We start from the raw sequence: 19,256 nt of genomic DNA, 5'->3' as shown, positions 1-19,256 counted from the left end.
ATCATCACAATGAGACCTACTTTAGAAGAGATCAACTGGAAGGGTGTTTTGACCAATATTATGTTTCTTTAGAAATTAGTTTTCAGTCTCATAGTGTTGCTAGATTAAAACAGTGATACTGACCTTAAGGAATAAAGTACCTGATTTTTTTCTTCCTGTCAGTCTTTTCTCAGAACTCCTATATGCTTGTTTCTGAGTTGAGATTCATTTTGCTGTGTGATCCTTTGTATCCTCACTAAAAGCTTTCAGCACCTGAATGGTGAAAACTGAACTGTGAAGTATTAGTATTAATGATGTTTATCATGGTTTGGGCAGACTGAAGTAGTTTAAAAGGAGAGAAAGGGATTTGTGCAGTCTAAGTACAAACCTTTTCACAGTATTTTCTTGTCAGAGCCATGACTATTCCAGAACTATTTGCATACTGGCATTCAAATGAAACAAAAATTTCCCCCAGAGAGTTTTCATTGAATGTAGTGAATGGTGTTAAATCTTTAATTTGTTAACTAGCTGGGATCTGCTGCACAACTTTGTTCTCATAGTGCCTGAGATAATTGTTGGGGCAAGCAGGACACCTACGCTTTAACCTTCATTGGACTTCATCTGAGTCCACCCTTTTATTCATGTTCAAAGACACACGCTGAGAACCACTTCTTAACACTATCATTTCATTTGTTGAAAATGTTTTCGTGCCTGCTTAAAGTTAAATATCATATTTAAACATTAGTGCCAGCATGTGCGGCTTGAAATACGCGTGTTAATATGAAAGGAAACTGTAGTCATTTGAGAATGTCTTAAGAGCACAGTATAGAGAAACTAAACAGATACACTGAAAATTGGCAAGGTTTAATACCCATTTCTTTATATATAGAGGATTTTGTGACTGAGTACTTGTTTTCAGTCATGCAAAACGGAGTACAAAGAACTCTGATTTAACTTTTCAAAATCATGTGCATTAAATAATTCCTTGCTATAGTATTTTGTTATTGGACTAAAGCTTGACATAAAATTAATCCTTTAAACAAAAATTTTGCTGTGTTATTTTTTATGTGATAACTCCAGTAGAACCTACTTTTTGCCCTGTCAATGCTACAGTAATGTATCTTGTATTTTCTTTTAGGTAGGCTAAAAAAAAAAAAAAGTCAAGTTTCTTCTCTTTCATTATGAAATACCCTTATCACCTATGGTGGCCCAGCTGCCCTTCCCATCACATATGCATAGATTTAGCTGCTGTCTTTGAAGTGTCTGCATGTCTGCTTTTCATTTTACCTATATTTACCTACAAGATCTCAATGAACTGTATGCACATAGAATTTTTAAAATATACTTTAAAAAAAAAGAGCTAAAGCTATGCTTTCTTGCTACATAATATGACTTATAATTCTGTTTCAGTCCTTCCCTTTTTCACTGTCTGTGTCTTCATGTCCTTTTTCATCTAAGAGTCTGATAAAAAGCTTTTGAAGTCAGTGGAAGTTTTTCAAGAAATCCAAAGGGCTATGATTAGGCCTCATTGACCCTAGCATTTTCTGAACAGAGGCAACAGTACAGGTCCTCAGTAAACGTCATTTATGTGCACAAAGCTCCTGACACAGTGCAAAGCAACTGGAAAATTACTTGGTTGCTGCACCTAAGGAATCATCTACCATGGTGGCACATGCTTGGATGTGCAGTGCAAAAAATAGCACCAAATTGCCTATATTAAGGATGTGATTAAATAGTTGTAGCAGCAAAACACTTTTTATCATTGAGTTCTGTGGTTTAAATTTATTTAAATAGATGACTGAAAGTTCATTTCTGTGGAGGAGTTCTTTAGTGATTCTTGTCACCGTGTTGTAATGATTGTTAATGTTGATGTGAAGTAGCCATGAAACTCAGCCTCCTTTTCAGTGGACTAGTGAATGTTCTTCAGTGTTTTTTCCTCTTTTATTCAATTATTCATGAGAAACCTGAAGAGATTCCTGATGTAATACAGTTTGATATCATGGACTAATTCAGTCTTTTGGGGCACCTTTTTTTTACTACAGCACATGCTAGAGGTAAATTTTTCTTTTCAGAGCAGTATGCAAGCATTTTGTTTGTCTTCATTTTTTCGGTTGTCTAATGGTAGGAGACAAAATATGTACAGATTCCTACTCTCTTGCATCTGGGTAACATTAGGGAAAGCAACTACAAAATACATCACAAGATTTCTCTTACACTTCTGAGAGCGAACTAAATACTTGATTAAGATACTGCTGGTGGTTCTTACCAGCTAACACATTGCTTCCAGCTTATATATCATTATTTTGTCAAGCAAACTGTCAAATCAATTTCTGTATTCTTTGTATAACTACCACAGAGGTTATTAGGGCTTCAGGCTTCATCAATAGATTATTTTCCCGATTGCCACCCAAGAATATAAGAAGGATGTGATTGCACAATACCACTCAAAGTGGTATTTACACTTGTTTAAAGCATGGCTTCAAGAGTGTCAGGGGTTCATGTGCCGTCCGTATGTTTTTTCACCATACCTATATAACTCTAGGAAGTGAGACGGAGGTAATTAATTTTTTCATTTGTTGCACGCTCAGAACCTGCACATGGAGTTACTACCGATCAGTTTTTATGTGTTACTGCCATAACTCGTTCAAGCCTTCCCCCATCACAGTCTCTCAACGGGACTTTATGGTTTTGGTTGTTTCTACAGCAAATTCAAATGCATTGTATTTTGTTGTGGTTGGTTCAGTGCTTGTGGTAGAAGAGTTCACCAAGAACTATAAAAGCCTAGAAGCAAAATCTTCCATTTCTCTAACTTACCAAATCCTGAATACTTTGCCAGCACTGGAACATGATTTTCTTGGTTTTCTTATTGTATTGCAGGGTTTTTTCTCTGTCCCGTTAGCCTTAAGATAAACCTTTGGAGAGGGTGAGAGAGCATGCAATTGAGAGCAAGAGTGAGAAAGAAGGAAAATGATGTGAAAGGAAGAGCCCATGAAGTAGCTATGTTTTGCCATTCCTCTAAGGACGCTGATTAGAACTTCTAATTGTCTCAATCTGTATATATTTACTTTTGACAATGTTAGCCTGAGAGATTTAAAAGATAACGTTCATAGACTCTTAGAGACTTTCAGGAATTACCGTGGAAATTAACCTATTTTTACACAATCGTTTTTTAATTGGATTTATGTGCCTGTTTTCCTTTCCCATTATGGATGAGTTAATGTGTTCCACAGCAGTTTTGTTGTAACTCTAACACGAAATGGTAGAAGCTTTTTCTTATTCATTGTATGCAGATATATATGTATATATACATACATACACATTTCAGTTGTTATTAGATAAATAAAAGAAATCACAAAGATTTTGTAGAAGGGGCTCTGAAATATTTTTCACTGCTTCGAAGGAGTAACAGAAGTTGAATGGAAAGTAAAGAAAAACACAGCTGCTCCAGTCAGCTGATGGTGCACTGTGAAAATGGGGCAGCAGCTAAGTTCTTCCTCACAGCTGTGTTCCTCCTCACTGGGATGTAAGATCTTTCTTATTAGGAAAGCTGATGTAGGTCAACCCCTTGGACAGTTTCTGCTCTTTTTGTCTGCTTAGCAGATATCATTGGCAATATTGGAATTTGGTTCACCCAAAGATACTGAGCAAATGTTTGTGAAGTCTTACACTATTGCTTATGGAGGGTTGTTTTGGTCTATTTTGACCTTGCAGGAAGGGTCAAGTTGTTTGTAATATGTTGCTTTGACAGGTAGCAAGTCTGTTTTTCAGAGTTTTTTTTTTCTCTCTGTTTTTGCTTAACCTTTGTCAGACGGAGTGGGTAAGGGTTTTTTTTGTTTTGTTTTGACTTGTTTTGTTTTATGTTTTAGGTTAAGCTGTTTAAATCTGAACGAAGTAATGTACCTTGAAGAAATACTTAGGAATTCATGCTAGTGGTTCCCTATCACACTCACAATTTATCATGCTGGCAGTCATTACTTGCAGGAGGTTGGGTTTATACCTGTGCTGATGTGCTATGGGTGTTGTTGCTAGCACCTTCATGGGCCTATAATTTGTCTTTCTAATGTCTTGGACGGTATAAGTAGGTAATTTTCTTTAAAGTATTATTAAAATGAAAATATTGCTGTTCCATAAGCTGTGCCAGTGAAGGGAATGTTAAACATGAGGAATAAATGCACGTTTGAATTGGTATGAAATGGCTTCTAGTTTAACCTTTTGTAATTAGAAGGGAAGAGATTCCACTGTAATTCCCTTAACACCTGGTGAATCACCAGAATAAATAGATAGCAATTAGGAACTGAAATATAGGTTCAGAGCAAAATTCGAGTCCAGAGGGTATTTATAAATAGTATAGACCTAATTAACTTTAAAATGTCTGTTTATATGCTTTTCTATTGGGTATCAATCATGCCATTTATGTGTGTGATACATTCAGGAAGGTGTTGTTGTTCCTTTCTCTATTACTATCCAGAAATAGGGGGAAGTAGGGGGAAATAAAGAAGAAATAGGGAAACCATCCAAGGGAAGAAAAAAGGACACAAAGACCTGTTCCATATAATAACCTTGCAGACTCTCACAAACAGAATACAAATTTATTTCTTCTGTTCAACATGCATTTCCTATAGTACCCAAAATGTTTTTAGAATACTACAGAATTTAGTGTCAGATATTTGGAATTTGGACTCAGTTATGCAAAATGAGAACTGAAATAGCGACCAGTTGCAAACTTCTTGTCTGGTTTCACTCAGATTTCCTTGAAGTTCATTGTCAGCATCAGCACAGAACTTCTCAGCATTAGCCTCTTTGATATCAGAGTCTAATATTTTCCATTTGTTTCAGCCTGTTACCTCTTCTTAGAAGTCAGCTATTCTGAAACAGTAGAAAATGCATTACAGTATTGTTATTCATCTGTAAAAAATTAAGTGAACATACTCTAATTGACAGAATGTGTAGACCAGACACTGCTCCAAAGCGATTGCTCCAAAGCAAACTTTAAATGGGTTGTATTCCAAGAGACAAAACTCTGTTCAAGTCTCCAGAAACCTGTATTGGTAGCAATCATCTTGGTATAGGCAGTCCCAGCTTCCCCTGTGTTCAGCTTCATCTCGTTTGTACACAGAAGGAACAGGCCTTGTGCTCATCCTAATGCAGGGCCTGCACTCTTGCCCTGGTTGGCTGGTCAGTACTGGGATGAGGTGGAAAAGGGCAGGATTATCTACTTCCAATGCTAGGACTAGGAAAATACTTTTTAAAGTATTTGACTTTTCACATATCTTTTGAACTTAAATAGCACCAGCAATGAGACTGCACTTTCCAAGGTCAGCCATGTTGCAGTCCATTGCTCCGGCTTGTGTCCTCCTTACCCAATGTGTATTTCACCATGTTATTCAGGAAAGGGATCCTCAGGTCAGCAGCAGTCACGTCAAGCTTGCCCAGGAAAGATATATCTCTGCATTTAGGCAGCTGCCTTTTCTGATGCTGTAAAAGTTTATGAGGTTTCTTTGTGACCGCAGATAATAACTAAGTTAGTTATTCTTATCGTTCCCAAATGGCAAAGTTCTTTCTCACTTCAGAGGTATTGCCAGTTGTTTAGCCTCTAGCATGTCATTTCAAGAAGCATTCCCTAATGATTGGCTGTAGTATCGACTATGTTCCTACCTTTTGACATGATGATGTAATTTAAGGAATTATAAACGCAGTAACTTTCCAAGACAACCATCGTGCTCATGGAACGCTGCAGATTCAAACTATGAATCAGTCGGCAGCCTCCTGCTGGAATACTTTAAAGGTCAAATTATAACAAAAATCTCCTGCACTAACCCTTGATTTAGAACATCTCCAAGGTGTCTCTGTAAAGACTCAACTTCTTCAGGGACCTGAAATGCCAGGCATATTAAAATACATTGCAAAGGAGCATTGACTCAGGGCAGGAACTTAATTTATGACAAAAGCTACCATCTGCGTTACAGATGGTCAGTTTTATCTCAGGCTAGCACTGATGCACTCACCTTTTAGAAAACGTAGAGGTTTTTTGCTTATAATGAAAGCTCAGCCCTTCTAAGTTAACGATTACAGTACAGTAGTTGCATCCTTTGTGCTATGAAGATGCATGTTGATTAGTCATGATGCTATCATTACGTGGAGAGTGATAAACTTGGTAATACACCCTTCCTCTCTACTTAATTTGACTATTAATGAAATTTAATGTATTTTAGCACTGACGATATAACAACCTAACTGAGATTATATTTTGTTCAGTATGGAGTATGCAGGAGTATTGTATATAATGAACATATCCATTGATCTTTCCTCTTGCTTTTTCTTAAAACAGTTGGAGATTCAAAGAATTGTCGTTTTCCAAGGCAGGGACCACATTTGTAACTGTGATGAGTACTGACTGAAGAACACACTTTTTTTTTTTTTTTTTTTTAAGATGGCTGTGATGAATATCCAGTCTGTTGTACTAGTCTGTCTACATCCCTTTGATTGTGTCCCAGCTTGTTAAACCTTAATAATGCTGACATAGTGTAAAATGCTCATCTAAGGTTGTGCATGCTTTATTCCCTTCAAAAACTTCCAACCTTGACTTTGTCAAATAACATTGTTCTTGTTAGGTGTATCTTTCCCGAACCTTGTTCTCACCTTACTTCTGAAATAAGTCAAAGAACTCTTCTGAAAAAACTAGCAATGTGTGAAATCAGAATTATCCCCCATATGTGATATGATACTATATTTGTCATATGATATTGCCATATCATATTGTCGTATGATATTATTAGAAGGAAGCAGCAATTGTGTGCCATGTTTGCATTTTAGAGACTGTAGTGCCTTCCTTACATCCCTGCTCACAACTCTTCATTTTTTCCTCTTTTTATAGTTTGTATTAGTTTCTACACCTTGAGCTTTTATTTAGCCTAGGTTCAAGGCAAAAAATCTATTTTTATCTGTATTTTTTTGTGTATCAAAACTGCAATTTTAGCATTTGTTTAACGGTGAAGTTGTGTGTCGGTCCTGTTCACTTGGAAGATTTGTGGAGTTTTCTTCCAATCCAAGTAGTAAATTTTGGACTTTTATGTTCTATAAGATTATGACATGTAGTCAGTTTCTCATAGTTATCATGACTAGATCACATCACTATATCTTTTATTAAATTTTGGCAGTGTGAGGTACCAGATAACTTTTTCTTTTTGTTGCTGGTATATGCTGACACAGATTTTTGTAGTCATAGGCAGTGAACAAGCCATTGGGAAGGAGACTGCAAGTTCAGCTGACATCCTTCCCTTTAGCCTCTCCCTAACAGATTAAATAGAGATTCCTTTGAGATTCAGTCAATCTTAGCAGGAGGGTGAGGCACTGATTTAAGACCAGATCCAAAGCTTTTCTGTGCTGCGTAATGTAGTTTCTAGGGCTGAAGTTAAAGAGCATTTCTGAAGAACAAATGTGCACCAGCTAATCTGTCTCCAGAGTTATTTAATTAGCGTCCAGATCTCTTCTGCAGATTCAAGGATTAGCATAAAGGAATTACTTGCCAAATCAGTTGGGTTGAAGATATCATTTTCCCCCTTTATGTTGCATATTCTATTACTCAGTCGTCAGTTTTTCTGCACTGGCAATCTATTTACTTTTGAGAATTTGGTGGTTCTTAGGTTTACAGCAGTTATTTCCTACTTTAAACTGTCTGCTCCATATCCAAAAGGCATTGGCACCACTCATTTGTAATGTCACAAAATTGCTACGGAGCTTTCTTCATTGTGATATACAGTGTGTAAGTGATGATGAAGCTCTTTTCCAGGGACAATTTTCTTGTTTCATGAACTCTGTGTATGGAAGTGAGCTAGGTTCCCTTGAAAAGCTTTTATTTCCACTTTGGGTACCTGCTTCACCCTCTCTGTTTTACACGAGCTTGGCTATGGAATGTCCTGGCCAAGTGTGGTAATATGAACACCCTTTGGGGTACTGTGGAGCTTCTCTTTATTGTCTTCAAGATGCACTTATATAAAAAGTGATCATTCTCTTGAAACAGAGCAAGTATCCTCCTTTGGACAACCCAACCAGCATTCCTTTGTGAGAATATCAACAGATAGGGTGTTGTTGTGGGACGAATCCAAGAACATTTAGAAGTTCCAGAGGTACAAAATCAAAAGAAAGGGAGGCAGAGGCTGCTGTCAGTTATTTTAATGCTGATACTTATCAAATTCTGGCTTCTTTAAGGTTCGCAAAGAGGCTCGAGCCTGTTACACTGTTGTGGAACTTCAGCCAACATCAAGCAGCTGGAGGGTTCAAGAAACCTTACTGTTGCTGTCTTTCCCCATGCTCTGCTCTTTCTATGGCTCTATAAGATGGCAGTGTGACAGTGTTGTTTAAGACTGAGTAGGCATTTCACCAGGTATACCAAGGGAAGGGATAAGATTTGGTCTTAAGTTTTGGAAGATTGATTTGCATGGCCTGAAGCATGAAAGAGTTGTGTCTTATATTTCTGTTCTACCTCTTGGCACTTCTCCAGGATTCAGACAAGAATTTGTGGTGTCTGGTGATCAGTCTTTCTATCTTTATATTTAGATTGTTACCTACTATATTCATTTCACTTGTCTGCACTGTAGCAGCATCCACACAGCACATTTATCAGACTACCATTTCAAAAGCTTATAGCAGAGTCTGTGAGGCATTTATGTTCTCCTGATAAAAGGCTCATTGTTAAAAATCATATTCTGTATATCATTCTTGTGATAGTTTAGAGTTTTGGCAAATCATTTGCATAGGTAACCAGAGATGACAGCTTGCGAATGGATTGATGGCTTTTGAAATATTGATACTGTGAGAAAGCATAAATTAAATCTGATGCATTAGGTTGGATTAGGATCAAAGCCCAGATAGACCATGAGTATATGCAAGATGATGACTGGGGAATGAAGAATTTGTTTGTTTGTTTATTTAGAATCTTGCTAAGGAAGAATTTATCGGGTAAGTTTTGCCAGTTTATCTGTGCAAGTAGCTTGCAGAATTATTGAATGTATTTATTATTATTAAGCATTAATAAGAATTCTCTGGTAAAATAGTCTGTCATGTATGGATTGTTCATAAACAGATTTGTCATAAAATAAACTGTTCATAAAACTGCCCAATTTAGACTAATTAAGTGAATTAGTTGGTATTGCTTCTTCTACAAGGACAGATAGTCTATGTAATTCACCTACAGAAGTAAACGTGATTCTTTAAAATATAGTTTTTAATGTAATCAATATAAAAAAAAGAAGGTCGAGGAAGAACAAATTTGCACAGTTCCCATGATTTTTTTCAGGCTAAATACAGTTCAGCAGAGCAGAGATTTTTTTTCTCTCATTAGTTTCATCTGCAGATATTTTCAAGGAACACTTGTCATGTTTTACAGACAGTGTTATCTGCTTAATGATCTTTTGCATAATAAAATCCAAGAATCCTCTGGGCAAATAATTGGCAAGGAAGTTTCTCAGTGTCTTTTTGATAAAGGTTTTTTCTGACACAAAATTGGTTAGCCAAAAATTTAGTGTTTTCTACCTGTTCTAATTAACATAAAAAATTATTAAAGTTCACTTTTCCAGAGATTGTACAAAGTGTTGTTACCAGAAACACTGCAAAATAAAACAAGAGACAGCATCTCTGCTTAAGCTTTCAAGTGTCTTTCTTACCAAGTCTTAAAGTGCTCACTCTCAGCTTTCCTCGGGGGCATGTTCCAGTTTTGGGGTTTTTTTGTTTTCTTTTGTTTTTTAGCTCTCCTGTTCTCATGTTCCTTTACTCTGTCTTTCTTTTTCTCTCCTCTCTCTATTTGTAACTTTGTGTCTTTCCAGACACAGAGACTTTTGTAAAGTAATAGTTAGCAAAGTTCCTACTTCCCATGTGTCTTCTATGTATCTTTGCTGGATCATAAGCCTGATTTGGGGGCAGACTGTTATTGCTTGAGCTGCCTGGTTACAGGGAGAAGCTTAATTTGTTCTTAATGTAAATTAAATGGAGAGTAGGAGTTGGGTCTAACTCATAATAAGCAGGCTGTTAAAAGAATACATATGTGGGTGACCTCTAATAAATTTGGTTTGTATCTCTGTAATGATGTAAAGTTGCTCTAAGGGACAGCTGGAAATTCCTCAAATAGTGGTAAGGAGTGCCTTGGTAGCATGCATCCTTCTGCAGCAGCTCTCTCAGTCCCTGGCCCAGCTCTCCCTTCCTCAGCCTTCAATTTTTAAATGTTTCCATCCCCTTCTGAAAGAGGGAATGTTTCTAAATAGAAGGTGTCATGGCAGTTATCTGTGACTGAGGTCATAGGTGGCATAGAAGGTGCCACCAAAGAAGATGGCAAAAATTAAACAACCTTTAGGAATCACATGATATAAAACTACTTTTCTCCTGATGTTTCTCTCCAGTACACTGTTTAATGCAACTCCATTCTACCAGCAAAAGCAGTTTATTTAGAAATGCAATGATGATGATTTGCTGCAAATATTGAGTTCTCTTTTGCTAGAAAAAAAATTCCTGGGCTTGTTGCGGGCTCCTATAAACCATTTCTAAATTATCTGAATCTCTTCTGAAGTTGTTTCCTGGTTTTTTGTTTTCGTGTAAGTGTCATGAAAAATATTTTTGTCAGAACAAAGTTTCCCTGAGTCTAGTAGTATGCATGCCTGCTCCTTGTCCACGTAGCCTATTAGACCTTATGTGCATGTCAGTGAAGAAGGAAGATTAAACAAGATTAGGGATTCACAGCAGCTGTTTAGCTGGTCTGCTCAGAATGGTCGCTTGTTCCTTCTGAGCAAAAATATTCACTCATTACAAATACAAGCCTGGGAACGTTCACTCGTAATAATGCAGCCTGGCATTCTGTTATACAAAAGTAAAACTCAACCAAGCAATCAAAAAAACCTTCCCCAAACCCTTTCCAACTGCATCTATGTCAATACATGGAAAAGTGAAGTGTTTTGTTTTTAATTTCTTGGGGCATGAGTTATCTGAAAAAATAACTCCTTAAGACAAAAGATTCATTATGTTCCAAACAGAGATAGAAGGACAAACTTCAGATTTCCCAACTGTGTGTTCAATTATTCCTGACCTCCCCCCTGTCCTCTTGTCCAAGAAATCTTGAAGATTTTTAGTAGTGGGGAGATGAGTGCCTATTTATGACTTTACTGCTTCATTTTCTAGCTGAAGTTACACATTAATTTGGATTTTCTCCTCCCTCTCAGCACCTTTTCTAAATCATCCTACTTTTGGAACTGTTTTTCCTTTCATACATATGTATATTTGCTTTCTTTTCTAAGCTGGTGGGTTGTGTTCTTTCTTCCTTTTGTGCTTCTCAAACTTTTCACTCCTCTTATTCCCTTCACTGTTTATTCCCCTGCACATTTTTCCTACGTTCCTAGTCCCTTTCAGTAAGTTTTAGTTGTTGTGCAAATTGAAGTCAACTGCAAATACGCTCATGTCTGCACAGCAGCTATTGTGAAGAAACATTGCTTCACCTGTGGAGCTGAATAGAAACACTGCTAGCTACTCAAGCTAAAACAAAATCTGAAATGGTGGCTGGAAGTACTTTTCATCAGAGCAAAAAGTGTCCTCCCATTGTGGGTATTAACATGCTAATCTTTACTAATTTAGAACTACTGAATATGGATGTGTATATCTATATATGGATGTGTATATATATATCTCCACCTATATATATGTGAGTGGCAAATCATCAGATAAGTGGAGAACAGTGTTTTATTGGTTCTTGACTTAGGCAGCTTTCTTTTTCCTATTACTTCTTACCTTGTCCATACCCTGTCTATTATCCGTTAGTAATCAAAAGTTCCTAAAATTATGTTACAATCTTCTATCACAAAGCATACTGTAGGCAGCATAAGGCCTGATTTTGCAGAGGAGAATTACAAACTAAATTTTCTTGACTTTGTTAGTTTTAAACAGCATTACATTCATAATTTGATTTTTTTTCCCCTCTGTTTTGCTATAATAGAGACTAACTACTGTTTTTAATAAGTGGTTTTCCCGAAAGCAAGAAGAGAAACTTAGTCACAACTTCCAAATATTTTGCACAATTCATCCATATATAATTCAGACTGTGATATCTTCCCTGTGTGATACTACATGTTGCCTACATTTACTAGGAGAAGCTGAATTCAGGTCATTGTCATTATTTGATGTTGATAGGCATTTACTAGCATTGTTAAAAAGAGTCATTAATGCAAGACTACAGTGTGACCTGCCCAAAGCCTCCCAAGATATTTTCACAGCTTAATCCTGCTCCTGACAGAAATAATCTTTGCAAAACTAGTCTTTGGGAGTTAATAGGTGGCTCAGTTAGAGAGTTGGAGTGCTAAAGCACAGACAGTGACCCCTGAACTAGCCTCCAGCCTGTGGAAGACGTGTAGAGATTGGCTCTGGAAGGTTTTGGAGAGTGGGACATTGTTTTTAGTGCTATGTACCTCTTTCCCTCATATACATAGATGAACAAGTAGACTGGCTTTGTCCTGATGCTGATATAAGTATATTTAAGCAATGACTTTAGGGAATTCTAGTTGTGTTTTACTAACTAGATGTAGTATTCAGGATAGTTTTTCTGTGACACAGGGGGGAACATGTTAAAGAGTCAACCCTTTCGACTGAACTGGGCTTGGATTTCCTTGGAGAAGGAGTACTACATTGTAGATGAGAACTCCAAATTTTTGGAGGTGACCATCAGACGCAGAGGATATCTGGGAGAGACCTCTTTTACCAGTAAGTAAATCTTTAACGTTTGAAATTTCTGGCACCAGGAAAGGCAGCTGTTAAGGAGCTGTTCTATAGTTGCTAGCTCCTCTATTTACTTAATATAGGCCAAAAAATCACGGTAACAATAGTATAGATTTTTATTGCTCAAACATAACTCTATATTTCATTTTCCACTATTGCCACCCCAGAAATCTAAGTGAATACGTTACATGGAGACAGGTGTTTTTGTTGTTATTTATTTCTATGTCTATAGCTATCCGTCTGTATTTATGTAAATAGATATATAAATGTATACAGACACATATTCATATATAAATTTTTATATAAAACCTCCTTTAGGCAGTACCATCCTCCTCGGATGAAATCCCCCAGCTCTTCTGTATGCGTTAGTAGAAGTAAGAACAAATCATCAAAATAAATTTCTGCTCTTTGCCCCAGTGTCTCTCTTCTGAAGTTGCTAAACAATAGAACGATAATCGGGATGCTTTAAGTGTCTCCTGTTGTGCCCATTCCATCCTGGAAAAAGACAATTTTTGTTGTTATTTTAGCAAGAGGATACATTTCATAACATATTAGCTTTAGTTTAAAAATAAACACATAAATAAATAGGTAAAAAATTCTTTGTCCTAGTTGACTTGAAGCAGCTGGTCTCTGCTTGCAGAACCAATTTGTGGAGAAGTTAGTTACAGCTCCTGTCTTACAAAGGCAGTGTTACACAGACCTTTGAGCTCTATGAAAAGCTACTTGTAATTCTCAAAGGGCCATCTACCAGCAAAGGCGGTAGATGTGGAGCACACTGAAGTTATGAGTGTGATATCATGGGATAGCAGAGGTCTCACTCATGACAGCTTTGCAGTCAAGTAAATAAAAATATAGAAATCCCCAACCAAAGCTAAGCATCTCGCCTTTGTCCTGTTTGCACCAGTGGGGCAACTCAAGAGAGCGCTAAGCAGAAACATTCTTTTTCTCCCTTATTTAAAAACAAATGAAAAAGAAAAAAAAGTTTAAGATTTTAGACTTTTTATCATTTAAGCTCATGCATGACAATATTTGTTTTGCAAAGCACAAATGTAGCATATCAGGCTGTTATCTGAGTATAAAATCAGGCATTTAATAGCTAAGTAGTTGTGAGGTAGAAGAACTATGAATTCTAATACAGGAATGATATCATACTTCACAGCCTTTAAAAGCTCTTTGCTTTCAGATTCTGATTTCAGATTCAGCCATTCAGATTCTTTCACAAACAGGTAGGGCATTGACTTGAGAGGGATTAATTATTCTCGACCAGGGGAGGTAAAGTGAGTCATAATTGTTGGTGTTGAACATTGCCACCAACATCACCAATTAATAAAAAAGTGCTTGTATATTCAAACCAGTGCTGGGTTAAAACCCAGAGATTCTGCCTGACTAATATCCCAGGATAGATGGTGTAAATCTGACTAGTTATTGCACTTAAGAATTGCATGAGAAAGAAAAAATGGGGTCGGGAAGAGAAAAAGCAACTTTGCACTTACAGTGTGATGTAAAGATAAACCCTGAGAACGTTGTTCTGTCTCACTAGCAAGAGATTTCATGTCAAATGTCCAGGTATTTACTTATCTGGCTAGGATAGTAGATGCAAAACCAAGACTTAGACAGATGGGGAAAGTCTTTAGGGCTCACTTAATGTACAGGTGACAACAGTGAGAAAACTTTACAAATCCCAAATGTGTAAGAGCACAACAATGGATACGGAGCAATAATAGAAACTGTAAGCACAAAATAGGAAACATACAATGATTAATTTGCCTTGAAATGAGACAGAGGTTTTTTGTGTGTGTGTGTGGTTTTTTTTAGATATGCAAGTGACTAAATTATACCTTCATTGAAGCCTTGAACGCCTTAATTAACATGCATAAATGTCTGACAGGCTGGTACAGCTGTTTTGAAGGTAGAACTGGAAAACTCATTCAACAATTGTTTAATGTGTATAGGAAACTGGCCATGCTGAACAGGACTTTTAAGTTATATTTGATAAATACCCTCATGCCTCAATAACTTTGTTGATGTTTATGCAGGTCTTGAGTACACAGGAGGTGAAAGTCAGAGGAATTATTCATGCAAATAAAAAATGTGTTATGTATACAAATGTTTGCAGGACCCTGTCCTAATTACCTGTTTTTTATGAGCTATGCAACATAGTTCTAGAGAAAGGGCTATATAATCATCTTAACAGTTTGTTTTCCTGAAGGTTGGTAATTGCCAGATTAGTATTTGAAAACTAATTTTAATTTTAATTTGATTAAAATATTAAAATGTGTGGAAAGTAATTCCTCCAAATTTTTACTCAGGTATTGGAACCAGAGATGGTACAGCAGTAAAGGACAAAGACTTCAAAGGGAAAGCTCAGAAACAGATCCAGTTCAATCCAGGACAGGCTTCTGCTACCTGGCGAGTGAGGATTTTTATAGACAATGAATATGAAGCATCCGAAACATTCCAGATTTTTTTGTCTGATCCTGTTATGGCTGCTCTTGAGATTCCAGTAGCAGCAACAGTTGAAATTGTGGATCCTGGTGATGGTATGTATCACTTCCCATTCCCTGATGCAAAATTTGTGATCAGGTGCAGTACTATTCACTTTCAGGTCCTGTGAGTACCCATATATATGTGAGTATATATGTATATACGTATAGACAGACCATATCCGTCTTCAGACGGTTGTTGTTTAGTTTTTATTCAGCCCTGACTTAGAGCTTCACCTAGCTGAATGAAGAATTGGCACTTCTTATTAAATCTCTTCCCTGGCCAAATTCATATGCTGTATGTAACTTTGTTCGTATTCAGCCTGGATCCCCCTGCTTCTCTCATCCTGGTGTTTTTTTTTTCTTTTCCTTTCCTTCCCCAGAGTCTATGGTGTATATTCCTCAGGTGGAATATAGAGTAGAGGAAGATATTGGTGAGCTGCAGGTTCCTATTAGAAGATCTGGAGATGTCAGTCAAGAATTAATGGTCATTTGTTCCACACACCAAGGTACGTTATCTAGCTAGATAACAGATTATTCAGCATAATATTCATATTTAGGTAGGTAAGAGAGCAAATCCAGCTGTTGTTAGTCAACAAGTATTTTTACTGACTTCAGTAGTTGGAACAAGTGATTTTTGACAGCAACTTTTATGTTGTTTTTAATTTACCTAGTTGTCTGCCTAAGAATATTTTAATACCTGAAGTGTAAGTGTGTGTGTGTATTCTAGTAGAGGCACCAATTATTTTCCTGCTTCTTTTCCTGCAGAAGAAGAAATGTCAGTCCCCGCAGTGATTGTTTAGGGGAGGGGGGAAGGATACTTCCAGTTTTCAGCCTTGCACCTCTGCTGTTGTTGAAAAGATATGACTGATCAATATACGTTTGTATATACTCTGATAAGAAAGAGGTCTCCAGCTTGCTTTTTTTCCTTATAGTGAATATTTTACTCTTTGACTATGTAGCTGGAAGAAAGCCAGTCCAGGGCTTCAGTTGATTCATCAGGAACTGGTATTTCAAAACTGACAGACTACAGGCCGTGGACTTCACTTTTCTTTTAAACATAGTTGACTCAGAGAACTGCATGAGCAATGATCTGCCTTAGTAATCCTTTTCATCTCAGTTGTGCATTTGTGTAATCAAAGAAGGTGATTTATGGAGTTGGCCTTGAACCATGAGGAGTAGATGTAGATTTAGAACTAAAACATTCCTAAAATCACACAAAGTTTCGGAGTTTTGGTTAGGTTAGAGGCCAGCTATAAAGTTCAAATCCCAATCCCATCTTCGCCAGATATTTAGAGATGTGTGAGTGAAAGTTCATGATCGCATGCTAACTTTCAACATGCTGATAGCCACACAAATACTGTAGTTAATATTATAAATGGCTGATCTGGATCAAAGCATTTGCTTTTGAGACTTTGTTGTTTTTGTTTAATCATTTGACTTGCTTCGCTCATCTTGTTGAAATGCAGCCCCAGAAAAGAGAGCAGAGTCAATATAACTGGGGGAATGGTAAACTGGGAGCAGGAATACTTGCATGAGGGTGATGGGTTACAGAAAGAAACTCTTGAGCCACTTTGCACCTGGAGAAATTGTAACCATAGATAAATGACAGGAATTGCTTGTGTTTAGTTTGTTACTGAAGCATTTTTATGACTCATTATTGCATAAAACATTTTTTTTGTATTTATGTCATTTAAAGGGCTTTTTCTCTTCCACTTCTTTAAAGTCCTGAGTCCCCTTAATTAGTTTTTTCACTGTCTCCTTATAGGTTCTGCCACAGGCACAGTTCCATCTACTGTCTTGTCTTACTCTGACTACATCTCCCGTCCTGAAGACCATACCAGCATTGTTCACTTTAATAAGGATGAGACTGAGAAAATTTGTCGTATTATAATAATTGATGACTCTCTCTTTGAGGAAGATGAGATCTTCAACGTGTCTCTGAGCATGCCAGTGGGAGGCCGGATTGGCACTGAATTCCCAAGTGCTAAAGTAGTAATCTTGGCTGACGCAGATGATAGTGAGTACAAAGAATCACATTTGTTTGGCTGGGACTTTTTCTCTTTGGAATTTTTTCTGATAAATATTCTTTTCCGCTGTGGGTTTGTTTTTTTTTTAATAGCAGAAGACATAGATCGATGATTTGCTCATTTGACAGAAAAGCTGGCAGGAGAAACATGAGCTATGTTTAAGATACAGTGTAAATTTGAAACATGGATTTTGGCTTACACTGTTTTATTATTGCTGTAGGAGTTGAGGATTAGATTTTATTTTGTTACTGATTTAGAAATAGAAGGCAGCTTTATTGGTCTAAGGAGGATTAGACTGACTGTTAGTGAAGCAGAGTCTGTGATTACAATAGTTTCTACAAATATAGGATCAGTTTTGTGGCAATATTATAGATTTAAAAGAAATACTATCAAATTGAAGTTGAAGAGTAGAATTAGATAATAGAGGCTAATTTGACATGGGCATTTGATTTCTAGCATGTCAAGATTAATGCACTTGAAAGGTAGGAATAGGAGTCTTACCTTTTTATTATAAAGTGAGAGACAGAATTCAGTTCAAGAATTAACACTATTATACAAAAACAGATTAAAAGCCATGTATTTAGCCTCAAACTTCTACTTTTTATTTCTACATCTTCTGGTGCTTCTACTACTTTTAGTCCCTATCTAAGCCTTTCTTCCTGCTCTGTAACTGCACTAAAGAAGGCTAGACTTTTGTACTGTGATTAGGCAAAACCATGATGTAGTGGAGTATTCTATTGTAAAGGGCAATATTTTTTACAGATGAGGTATGTAAACCAAACCTGGGATACTTCTAATTGTTAGACTCGGCAAAAGCAGCAAGGCAATAGCATGCCTGAAAGTGCCTCTTTCTAGCTGAAAAGAAGCGAGCACAACTGAAATGGAGTGTAATTGTAACTGCAGAATCCTTTGATCAAATTACTCATGATGAGGTGTGCTGTGATGCCTCTAACATCAAGGAGAGGAGAGCCCTCTGAGGAGAGCAAGCGGCAAGTGCAAATGAAAACTGAATCTGGAGGCTGTGTTATACCACGTTTGTATTTCCATAATGGCACACTGGTCACTGTTATGTTTTGCAGCTTTAAGTTTCTTGGTAGCATTGCATCTTCTCTCCCCTTGCCCTTTGCTTTCCTCCTCAAGAAAGAAAGAAAGAAAGATTTTAAAATATATATAAAAAACTTATTTGGGATAATGAAGGATAATAATAATCCTGTGTTAGCCAGCCAGCGAGCCTTAAAAAAGAAAGGAAATTGCAAAATACTACTGTTTTGATCTTATACTGTTCCAAACTCCTTGTACAGATATAACTGATCATGAACAATATAAATTAATATTGAATCAGGCCATGGTTAGCTTTATTATAACTGATCTCCATCCCCACTCAGGTTCAATGTATTTTCTGCGTTATGAGGAGGAAGGCATTGATTAAAGCTTGATATACAGCTTGAGAGGCATATATCAAGGAATTCCTTAAAGCAAACAGGCTTTATGTAGAAAGAGTCCTGAAGTTTTCTGTTGAAATAATATTTCCACTGTCATAAGCAGAGATCTGTAGCAGACTATCTCAAATGAAGATCCATAGCTCCTCATGTGATTGTGTTACAGGTACATAAAAAATGGGAATGTCATTATTAGGTTTCAAGAGCCTTCATAGTCACCAGTTTCATTTAACTTAGATGAAAAGGTTTAAAACTTACATATCTCTAAAGCTAATTATTACTTCACATTCTCATAGCATGACAGTAACATTTAAATGAAGGAAAGTGTTTGTTCAAGAATTAAAAAGAAAAAGAAGCCCAAGCGAGTAGTCAAGACATAATGCCTATCCTTTTATCTAGGGTCTCTCCAAACCAGTGAACAATGCAGGCTTTGTGGTAGGCCCTTGGTCCTATACCAGCAAACTCCAAGTTCTGTATCATGTTCCTGTAACATGGGGGCATGCTGTCTAACTGAACAAAAGGTCCACTTGTTCCGTAACGGGCTTTGAAGAAAGAGGTGCAAACAACTTGTGATTTTA

General features: G+C 36.9%; 1 protein-coding gene across 1 annotated transcript in view; it reads left to right on the top strand.

The window, feature by feature from the left end:
* The window catches only part of FREM3 (FRAS1 related extracellular matrix 3), a 64,808-nt gene that overhangs the window by 15,781 nt on the left and 29,771 nt on the right, over positions 1-19,256 (top strand). The window contains exons 3-6 of the mRNA XM_068941044.1: positions 12,565-12,711; positions 15,036-15,266; positions 15,593-15,718; positions 16,978-17,229. Of these exons, the coding sequence (XP_068797145.1) occupies positions 12,565-12,711; positions 15,036-15,266; positions 15,593-15,718; positions 16,978-17,229 (756 nt within the window). The remainder of the gene's footprint in view (positions 1-12,564; positions 12,712-15,035; positions 15,267-15,592; positions 15,719-16,977; positions 17,230-19,256) is intronic.

Source organism: Struthio camelus, chromosome 4, assembly GCF_040807025.1.
Source record: "Struthio camelus isolate bStrCam1 chromosome 4, bStrCam1.hap1, whole genome shotgun sequence".
NCBI lineage: Eukaryota > Metazoa > Chordata > Aves > Struthioniformes > Struthionidae > Struthio > Struthio camelus.
Note: the sequence above shows the minus strand (reverse complement) of the source record. Positions and strands in the feature narration are given on the sequence as shown.